The sequence below is a fragment of the Passer domesticus genome, chromosome 6 (assembly GCF_036417665.1).
Source record: "Passer domesticus isolate bPasDom1 chromosome 6, bPasDom1.hap1, whole genome shotgun sequence".
NCBI lineage: Eukaryota > Metazoa > Chordata > Aves > Passeriformes > Passeridae > Passer > Passer domesticus.
Window position 1 is genome coordinate 6864322 of NC_087479.1, and position 11162 is coordinate 6875483.

At 46.1% G+C, this 11162-nt stretch overlaps 1 protein-coding gene across 9 annotated transcripts in view; it reads left to right on the forward strand.

The window, feature by feature from the left end:
* Positions 1–6164, forward strand: part of SLC35F4 (solute carrier family 35 member F4) — a 115299-nt gene extending 109135 nt beyond the window's left edge. For all 9 annotated transcript variants that reach the window (XM_064423013.1, XM_064423016.1, XM_064423015.1 and 6 more), the window contains 4 exons: positions 1430–1555; positions 3068–3260; positions 4603–4692; positions 5711–6164. In XM_064423013.1, coding sequence (XP_064279083.1) covers positions 1430–1555; positions 3068–3260; positions 4603–4692; positions 5711–5952 — 651 coding nt within the window. In that variant the 3' untranslated portion in view covers positions 5953–6164. The remainder of the gene's footprint in view (positions 1–1429; positions 1556–3067; positions 3261–4602; positions 4693–5710) is intronic.
* The last annotated feature ends 4998 nt before the right edge of the window (positions 6165–11162 follow it).

Below are 11162 nucleotides of genomic sequence, written 5' to 3' on the forward strand. Positions count from 1 at the left end.
GACCTGTGTCCTGGAGTTGGGGTTTTTTACATGGAAGTAAGGTGGGACACAGACTTGCAGTGGGGTTTGTGGCTTTGGCACAGCCACTGCCATGTGAGGGGGCCCCTGTGTGCCTCAAGGACTGGTGAAATTGGGCTGATGGTGAGGGGGAAGGACTCCAAGATGCACCCAGGAGATGAGTTTTCCTGGGAAGATGTTGGCCTGGATGCCTATGGGATTTAGGGGCACTGACATTTTTACCTGGAGTTTCAGGGATTGGCCCTGCCCTGGGAGGTGATTCTGGGTTCCCCATTGTCCCCTGTGTGGGAACAGCTTCACCTGAGTCAGTTTTGTGTCCCTGTCCTGTGTGTCCCTTGAAACATGGTTTTGCTCTGCTGAAGTTATTTTGTGGGGTTTTTTGTGCTTGTTGCCTCAGTCTGGCTCACACCTGCCTGGGATGAGTGTCAGTGATTTTCTGGGACTCCTGGCAAAACTGTGAGCTCTGAAAGGCTGTTTTACAGCAGGGCACATGTTTGGATCAAGATGAAGTCTTTGAAGTCTGTGGGCTGAAGCTTAGTTTTATCCAGGACTAAATATTTCCTAGATGAAGTTCAGTGAGGTTTTAAACAGGCAAAGTGCCAGTGTCACACTGGTGTTGGCTCAGGAGACGTGCACTGGCTTGGGAAACACTCACTGGAAGTTGGGTATTCAGTATCTTTGAAATTCACACTCCACATTTACCTGCTGAGGGCAATTAGGTGGAGAGGGGGAGTTTTTAAAGAATAAAACACTTTGGTCTCCTTACCACTTCCTTAAGGTTCTTGGAATCAAGACCCCGGATTTCAGATTTGGTGTAGTTAATGATTCCTGCTCTTTTTCTTTGAAGCTCCTTAGAGACTCTCTCTGGGATTTTCAAATGAGGCCAAAAGCCTAAGTACAGATGTAAAGCTTCATGAAGAAATTTGATCACATCTGTCCAAAAAAGCTGTCAGGGCACAGCCAAAACAGCTGGAAGAGCTCCCTGTGGTATCCTGGTATTCCAAAATACAGGGCTCATTCCCCTGGACTAATTTCCAGGCTGTTTGGCCATCTAATGTTTGCATTTCAAGTCAAACTGATGGCTTTGCTAAATATTTGTTTTGTTGTACAGTAGAGCGTGATGCCTTAAAATTTCTTGATCTTGCAGTTGCCTCTCCAAGGTGGATGCTTAGCTGACAAAATCCATAATGATGGATGTTCTGTCAGTAGGTCCCAGCAGAATTTGCAGTGCTGTAGATCCACATCCCTGTCAGTGCACACATTTCCATTGTGCTTTACATCTCTCCCACGATCTTTCCTACTTAAGGGGAAACAAGAAAGCTCCAGGTCAGAGCAAGTGGGTAGTGACGCTCGTGAGAAGCCCCTCCCAGCGATGATCTCAGCTTTACACTGCTTTGCTTTGTCTGTGCAGATAGTGGCAGCAATCATGGCAATCACAGGAATTGTAATGATGGCATATGCAGATGGTTTCCAGGGTGACTCAATTATCGGGGTGGCCTACGCCGTGGGATCAGCCTCCACCTCTGCACTCTATAAGGTAGGTCACAAGTGTTTGTTGGCACTCCTGAATTCATTCACATTGGCTGTTAAAAAGACACAAAGAGAATGGCTGTAAAATAAATGTTGTGTTCTGTTCCTCACTCCTGCGTCACTCGTGTTGTGACAATGTCAGGAAATCTGCCGTGAGGGTAATTAGTTGTCATCTGCCAATTACCCAGAATGGCTTTTCTTGATGAGCCTTTAATGAAATCTCCACTGCCACGCCAGGAGGAGTTTAAGATCGTTTTTAAATCGTGACAACAAGAGTTTATCAACACTTCTCAAAGGGGCTCTCCATGTGCAGCAGGGAGGAGAGCCAGGGAGGACAGCTCATCCCAGGTGTGCCCTGCAGCCGCCTGGCACAGGCTGGGCTCAGAGCCCTGCTGTGAGCCTGGCACAGGCTGCTCATTAGAGACACTTCTGCTTGGAAGAAATGGCTGCTCTGGAAGGTGAGGGCTGGGAAAGGCAGGGATTCTGTCTCAGGAACAGTATGGTTGTGTTCGAGGGTCTCAGGACAAGGGAAGAGAGGAGAATCTTGACTCTATGTTTCAGAAGGCTGATTTATTATATTATTATATTATATTAAAATATTATACTAAAACTATACTAAAACGAATAGAGAGAAAGGATCCAAAAAAAGCTAGAAAGAAAGGCAAAGGAATGAATAACAAAAGCTTGTGACTCTCAGAGAGTCTACACAGCTGGACCATGATTGGTCATTAAGTAGAAACATCTTACATGGACCAATCAAAGATGCACTTGTTGGTAAACAATGTCCAGACCACGTTCCACAGCCATCAGACAGTTATTGTTTTCATTTCTTTTCTGAGTCTTCTCAGCTAGAATAGGAGAAAAAACCTAGCAAAGGACTTTCCATAAAATATCATGGTGACGGAACAGTTTGGGCTGAGCGTGGCTGGGTTTGTTTTCAGCTGCATGTGTCAGGTTTGGAGTGGGTTGTGGTGGGATCAGAAGCTGCTCTTGCAGCTTTAGGCTTTGCTCATCTCACTCAAAAATTTGTTGTGGCCTCTCAAAACTATCTCAAAGCTCATGAATTGAGGCTGATAGAGGACAAGTTCTCACAGAGTGAGCTCTTCCAGGCTGGTTTCCTCTCACAGCAGGGTGATGCTGTGGAAGTCACTGGAGCCTCCTCCCAAACCCCAGTGTTGCCACACTCAGCCCAAATCCTCTACACTTACTGCATGAATGGTGTGTTCTTGAGTTCTTGCTTTACTCTTGGTTTTTCCTGGGTTTTTCTACACTTGCTCCTCGTGGCATTTTATGTAAAGCTTTGTTACACAGACTCAGCCATCCCCGTGGCAAAGGCATGGAGCTAAAACCCAGGAAAGGGCAGAAATCCCACCAAAGATGCCCTTGCAAGACTCCAGTGAAGGAAAAGGGCTGGGCTGTGGCAAGCTGGCCTTTGCTGCACTCTCCCAAAGGGAAGGGAGTGCTCTCATGACAGGCATGGAATCTAAACCCCTCCACTCTCCTCTCCTCTCCTCTCCAGGTTTTGTTCAAAATGTTTCTTGGGAGTGCAAACTTCGGGGAAGCAGCTCATTTCGTGTCCACCCTGGGCTTCTTCAACTTCATCTTCATCTCCATCACCCCCATCATCCTCTACTTCACAAAGGTGGAGTACTGGTACCCCTTCTCTGCTGTGCCGTGGGGTTACCTGTGTGGAGTAGCTGGCCTCTGGTTAGGTAAGTGATTAAACAATTGATTTATTTATTTTTCTAGGACTTCACTCCTCCAGCCCTTTATAAAATTGGCCTTGGGCACAAACAATTTCCCCTGTCCCCTTAAGCAGCAGAGCTCTCTCCCACATTAATTCTGGTCCCAGTGCAAACTGGTGCTCCTTAGAAATGATTCATATTTTTCATTACACTTCATGAAACATTACTATTAATTGAGATACAATTAATAATTGATAGATAAGCATAGTTATAATTAATAATAATTAATAATTAACAGTAATAGCAGGGTGTAAACATGAAGCAGCACTACTAATTGCCCATTTTTTCATCCCCACCACAGTTCCACAGCAATGCCCCTGTCTCTGGCACAGCTTGACTGCTGTAAATCCCATTTCAAAAGGCTTCATGTCCCCATCCTGGGGGATGTTTGTGCCCTGACAGGGGCACCCCCAGTGCTGGGGCACCTTCCTGGGGCTGCTGCAGGCTCTGGGCAGGGCTCACATAAGGCTCCCTCTTTCTGAGCCAGGATTGCCAGCAAATTATCTGCTGGATTCAGCCCAGGGGCATTTTAATTTCCACTTATAACAGCATCCTTTCCTTTGGTAAAGTCTCTTTTATTCCATAATTGAAGAGGTTTTTGTCTCACTACGTGTTTATTAAATGGAAGCAAAGAAAATGTCATTGCCTATCCCATCCTGAGATGTGGCCAGCCTGGCAGCTGAGCTGCTGTGAGCACCTTGAGCTGCTCCAACCACAGCTGCAGCTGCCCTGTGAGCTCCTAGGGGACCAAAATTAGGGATAATTTGTCACTAAGTGTATAAACCCAACCTAATGCAGGGCAGTCAGCAGCAGGACTGGTGGTGAGTGATCAAAAACTTAAGTTTGTTTTTAATCTTTCAAGGAAAAGTTAAACTTAAGCAATCTTTAAGGCGTTTTTTAATCTTTCAAAGAAATTGGAGCTCTCTGGGAGTGCTGTCATGTAACAAAAAAAACCCCAAAACAACAAAAGACCAGGTTTTGTGTACATTATTGTAGAAAATTTGTACATTTGTACATTTTTGTACAAATGTACATTTTGCCCATTTGCCTGTGCAAAGCCATGGAATATAACCTCAGTATTATGGTTTGTGAAAGGGCATTCAGCCCTCCCCTTTCCCCTGTGAAGAATTTCCCCTAATTTCACATTCATATAGAAAAAACCAAAAATCAATCACTTCGTGACACCTCCCTCCTTATGTGTGGATACTTAATGTCACGTATTGCACCTTTAGGGTCTAGGTGGAGGAGAAATGTCTCACTCTGGTGTTTTCCCCCATTTTCATGTGTTATTTTCTCTGTTTTTCCTTAGCTTTCAACATCCTGGTTAACGTTGGGGTGGTGCTGACCTACCCCATCCTGATCTCCATTGGCACTGTGCTCAGCGTCCCTGGAAATGCAGGTACCAGTGCCACAGCTGCTGCAGCTGCCAAAATGAGCCCAAGGGAACTCAGAAAGCAGTTTATTGCTTAAATAATTTGTTGGGTGGAAATTTCCTCCAGAGTCCTGTCTTGAACAACCCCTGTTCTTGAACAGCTCTCTGCTCTTCAGTCTCAGCCTCATCACTTTTGGGGGTTTGAGCACAGGAAGGATCTGGATTTTGGGGAATGCAGCTGTGAAGGAATGCTTGTGGGAGGCTGCCTGGGGGCTCAGGTGTGCTGTGGGGGCTGCTGGGCCTGGGGGCACCTGGAGCTCTCTCCCCATCCCTGGTTCCTGCAGCCTGAGGGAGCTCTCTGCTGATGCAGCCTGTTGTGGACAAAGAGTTACCATAAAGTGCCTTCTGTCTCAGCAATCACAGAATCACAGGGTCATCAAGGCTGGAAAAGAGCTCCAATATGATCAAGTCCAACCTTCAACCAAATATCCCAGTGCTTACTAAACCATGAAGTGCCATGTCCACTCATTTTTTGGACACTTTGAGGGATGGTGACTCCACCACTGCCCTGGGCAGCCTGTGCCTGTGCCTTACCAGTCTTTCAGAGAAGAATTTTTTCCAAATATCCAATCTGTCCTAAAGTGGGGTCTTTTCCCTTTGTCCTGTCCCTTGTTCCCTGGGAGCAGAGCCTGAGCCCCACCTGGCTGCACCCTCTCCTTGCAGAGAGTGAGAAGGTCCCCCCTGAGCCTCCTTTTCTCCAGGCTGAGCCCCCTCAGCTCCCTCACAGACCCTTCCCCATGGAAATCTGAGGTTTAATCCAGCCCCTCCCTTTCCTCAGCCCCTGCACAAGGCAGTGAGGGACAGAGGAGCTGTGGCACCTCCAGGGCTGCACTGTCAGATCAAAGCTCAGGGAGATCTGCGAGCCCCACAGCCACTGTCACACCCAGAGTGTGACACAGGGTCACAGGGACGTGCCAGGCTGCTCCTGGTGCCATCACCCACCCTGCTGCTGTTCTGATTCTGCTGTTGTTCCCTCTCCTCCCAGCCGTGGACCTGCTGAAGCACAAAATGATCTTCAGCGTGGTGCGGCTGGGGGCCACCATCATCATCTGCATCGGGTTCCTGCTGATGCTGCTGCCCGAGGAGTGGGACGAGATCACCCTGAGGTTCATCAACAGCCTGAAGGAGAAGAAGAGCGAGGATCACTCCGAGGACATCACGGAGTCCAGCGTGCACACGAGGAGCAGGAGCAGAGCCAACGGGGCCGTGTCCATCCCGCTGGCGTAGGGCTGGAGGAGCCTCCCTGCAGGCAGATGTATATTCTGTGAATATAGCTTAACTTTCCTCACCACCTGTATGCTTCAAAAAAATGTCATCTAACCTGAGCAGGGGATGAACTGTAAGATAAGAGAAGTACATCTATAATAAATGTTTACATTTATACACTTAACGAGGAACGGGTGTAAATAACTGCAATAAAATCTTTTGTAATAAACAAATGTTTAAGTTTGTGTCTTTCTGGGCTGGGGAGTTTAAAATGTGGATCAAGTTTACATCGTTTATCTCTCTTTGCTGGCAGAGGTAGAGCCATTTTGGAGGATACAAATCTTGGATATTTCCAGCTAAATCTCAAAATTTAACATCTTGACTTACTTTCAATGAAGTGCCCTTTCTTCAAACCTCTCCTGGCATCTTGGAGAATTCATTTCTGATGTTCACATCGATATTCCCAATTATTATCAGAATAAATATTCCATTCCAGAGCATGAGGCCTCTCCTCCCAGCCCCACTGGGCTGTGTCTCCTTCCAAAACCACCTTTCTAGAAGTGGTGCTGGAATTTGAGTGCCTTTAGTAAAGCAAAACATAGCTTTATTTACCTTGTTTTTTTCCCAGAAAAGCTGCACTACAAGAGTTTCAGGAGAGATGGAATCCCCTGGATCACTGCTGTCCCTGGGAAATGCCATTTCCTATTTTCTAGAGCGTTGGGACAAATGAATATTTTTCTTAACCTCTACTGTGGAAAAGTCTTTCAGAAGCCAAATCAAACTAACCAGCCTCCCAATCCCTTCCCTAGGCCTGCTGCTGTGTAATTTAGGCTGGTTTACAACATTCCTGGGATTGACCACTCAAGACTGTCTTTATCTGAGAGCACTTGATAGGCAGACAAACTTTTTTTTTTTTTTTAAAGGAAGAATAACACCAACTGAAAAGTAGTTAGGAGTGTTTTTTAATGGTATTTCTTCCAGGGGAAAAAAGAATGTAAATAATAATTTGACTCTTTTTATATTACTCTTCTCTTGGATGTTTTAAATTTTTTTTAATGTTCATGTCTAAGCTGTTCCTTGCAGCCAGCAGAGCAGAAAAAAACACTTGTGTGTATTAAAAAACCCCACAAACTGGGGCTCTTTCATCAGATGGCTGCAGAATTAGGGCTGCAAAAACCGACCCAAGTGTCCCCTGTGCCCTAAACCCAGAGAGGTGTAAGGTTTGCATGAACACAGAAGCCTCTTACAGCTCCAGGTCTGCTGCTTTTGAGAGGAGACAGACAAAAAATATTGCAAAAAGTTAATTATAAAGTTCCTGATAGGCTGAAAGCACCCAGCACATGGCAGCTTGGCCTCTCCCCACAGTTTTGGAGCTGATACATTAATTTGCATTGCTAGATGGTTTTGGGGATGTGTTTTACTGAAATTGTAGCTCCTGCCAAACTGAACACATGGGGAAAACAAAACTTTCAGCATGCATTGATGAGTACTTTTTGGCAAGCAGCCTCATGGCAGCATCTTCAGACTGGATCCTTCAAAGAACTCATTGAGAATTCTGCAGGGAAAATTGTGTGAAATCCCATTGTCTGAGTCAGCTTTCCCCTGCTTGACACATTCCATGGCCAGGGGCACAGGGTGTTAAAAAGAGTCTGATCCCAGCAAGGAAGGCTTGGGCAGAGCACCCCTGCTTTGGCTTGATGTTCACAGAATGATTCAGGTTGCAATATTCAGGTGTGTGAATTCTTTGCTCCTTTTTGCCAGGGTCGGGATTAAATGGCAAGACAGAATTTTGTGTTGGGACTCAGATGTTTATTCGTTCTTATCTCTGTCACAGTTCTGAGTTCTACAGCACTTCACTTTAACAAGCTAAAAATGGAGCCCCATCTCTCTCTCTACAAGGTCTTTTAGGGATAAACTGTCCAATTAAGAAATGACACCTAAATTATTTTTACTTTTAACCCAATAACCAACCACCCGTGGCTGAAATGGGGACTTTTTTGTCCAATTACACAAAACCACCCAAACCCATGGAGAAGAAAGTGAAGAAGAAGGAGCAGCCTCCACCCTAAAACCTCATTATTGCTTTATATATATTAGTATATTCTAAAACTCTTAAGTTTTCCACCCTGTGATATTACACACTTCCATTCAAACTCCACAGCCACAATCCCAGTTCTGTCACTCTATTTTGGAAGCTTCTCCACAGCCTCAGGTCAATGCAGTGTTCTCTTGGGGGTCGGAGCCTGTCAGCACAGAAAGTCTGAAACTCTCAGTGACCTGGGTTCCAGCAGAATGGTTCTTAAAGATCTTCCAGTCCCATTCCCCTGCCATGGGCAGGGACACCTTCCACTATTCCAGGTTGCTCTAAGCTCCATCCAACCTGGCCTGGAACACTTCTAGGGATCCAAGGGCAGCCACAGCTTCTCTGGGCACCTTCCCAGATGCTTTCCAGGGTGCTCATCCACCTCAGCAGTGCCTCAAACCCCCTCCTTCTCCCTCTGCCTCTCCAGGTCAAATTCCTCATTAAGCATGGACATAATGATTTTCCCTGGAGTGCAGCTCCAGCTTTTCAGCTGGAGAAAACCCCACCAAACCCAAGCAATCAGACAGCAAGCAGAGGCTCTTTGGCTTGATGCTGTTGGTGATCCATCAGAGGAACAGCAAAGCAATAATCATCCCTGCCAGGGGGTCAGACATCACCACCTCCACTGCTGTGGGTGTCTCTGGCAGCCCCTTCTGCCCTCCCCAGCAAGGGCAGGCTCCATTTCTGTGGCATTTTCCCAAGGAAAATGCCACTTTTGATCAGGCAGCTGCATTACCAGATTCTCCTTATCTCTGGAAGGAGAACAGAATGTGTCAGCTTGTCCAGCCTCCTGTATCCACAGGGGCTACCAATCCATGAGGATTGCAGAGCCTGCAGTTATGGCAAACAGATATCACAAAATACCCATCCTCTGGGAAATTCAGACATGTCCATGGATCACTAGACACCTTTTCAGGTGCAGTTTTTGCCTCCTTGCATACAGGAGAAACAGCCAAGCAAGTTTGTCATCACTTTTTGCAAGCATTTGCTTCACTAGGTGGGCCTCAAGAAATAAAAACAATGGTCCAGCCTGCACAGGGAATAAAGGAGCCACATTTTTAATGGATTGGGGTGTTTGTCACACCTTTGGCATCCCATAGTCTCCCACAAGCCAAGTGATCATTGAGGGAACACATCACACTTTGGAATCCCTCCCTGACAAGCTGACAGTCAGGGCAAGCATCTGTGATTGCTTCTGATGGAAAAGTGCATGACTCAGTTTTGCTTGTTCAAAGGTGTTTGGCAAAGCACTCTCAGTGGTCATTGTTCATTTATCTGCTCTTGCATTTCCTTCCTCTAGGAATCCTGCAAGTGAAGAACATGCTCTAAAATATGAAACAAAATATTTGCTATTTCTCTGCTGTAAAATCTTATGCAAACATGAAAGGTAACGACACAAACCATCATTATCAACATCCTTTGGGGCTGACCCTTCTGTTTTTCTATTCTGGAGCATCCCCAGCAGTGCCTGCCCCCTCTGGGCAGTGTTATCAGTCCCCAGCCTGGGCTGAGCTATGATCAATGTCCCCTATCAAAAGCAGCAGGGGGAGGAACCAGGAGTGTTTCTTGAGCTCACAGATGTGTAACAACGAGCTCTATCAGCCCCAGCAGTCTGTGTCCCAGCCAGGGGATGTTTTCCTCCCTCTGCTGATCCATTTGCTCACACTGTTGCTGCCTGAACGTGCTGCAGCAGGATAAACAACAGCCTGCATTGCTGGGGTTGTTTCTGCTTTACTCACTGGGGATTGGCAGAAAAGCCCAGGCGTTATTTTGGCAAAAATCCATCTCTCCCACTTTCCATCTCCTCCTTTGCCCACGTTTTTTTCTTTTTATGTGGAATTTAAAGTTCATTTTTGAGGAGAAGCTTTAAGGCATGATGCCTGCTGCAGCTGGGTGTTTGAGTGCTTCCCTGTTGTATTTGCTGGGAATGTCCTGACAAAGGCAGGAGTGATGAATCTGACTCCATGTTCTCAGAAGGCTAATTTATTATTTTATAATACTATATTATATTAAAGAATACTATACTATACTAAAGAACACAGAAAGGATACTTACTAAAATGCTAAAAAGCTAATAATGAAAACTCATTACTTTTTCCAGAGTCCGGACACACCTTGGTCCCAACTGGCCAAAGAGTGAAAACAACTCAGAGCAGAATCCAATGAAACAATCACCTGTGGGTAAACAATCTCTACACACGTTCCACATGAGCACAACAGAGGAGAAGCAAATGAAATAAGAATTTTTTTCCTTTTCTCTGAGGCTTCTCAGCTTCCCAGGAGAAAAATCCTGGGAGAAGGGATTCTTTCAGAGGATGTGAATGCTGCAGTTCCCCTTGGTTCCTCTTTGCCCTGTGTGAAGGTGAGTAACAAACTCTGCCCTGAGTTGTGGCACTGCCCTGCCCTTGAGCTTTCCCAGTATCTTCCTAAAAGCAAGGGCACCAGAGCACTTAGCAGTCAATTACTTCATATTGACTGCAATAAATTTGCTTAAAAATCCAGTTCTGGTGGGATCATCATCACTTACAAATTCCAGCTGAGTTTGGGAGAGATTTAAAGCCCTAAATGAAATGGGAGAAAGGGATAAAATTCTTCCAGCTCTCCTGGCAGGGGCTGTCCCTAAAGGCACTGTATGGGACCAAAGCTCCTCCAGCCCCATGATTCTGCAGCACACTACTCAGGAATTTCACTGAACTTCACATATAAAATAAAATAACCTTATTGCATGAAATAACCTCCAGCTCAAGAGCAGGGTGAGCATCCCTGACCAGGGTCTCAGCTGGCCCCAGTGACCTGCAGCAAGGGCATCCTCCTGCAGCTCCCCTCGCCCCAAACTTTCAGCTGCTGCCCTTGGGCCTCTTGGCTTTACAGAGGAAAACCCTCTGAGAGAGGAACATGGACAGGAGAGGGGACTGGGAAGTGTGGGGAGCCTGTCAGGATTTTGGCAGCTCCTGGGTAAAACAGATAAAGCACCATGGGTTTGAACATCCATGTGGGTTTTCACTGCTCCCACACATCCATCACTGCATTTAATTCAGGATTTTCCCAAGCTGCTTAACAGGAGTGACCTGTTCTCAGCTGGGGGAAGATAATTTTTAAAAAAAAGGAAAAAGAGACAGTAAGCATTGAGAAATTCAGGAGGGGAGCAG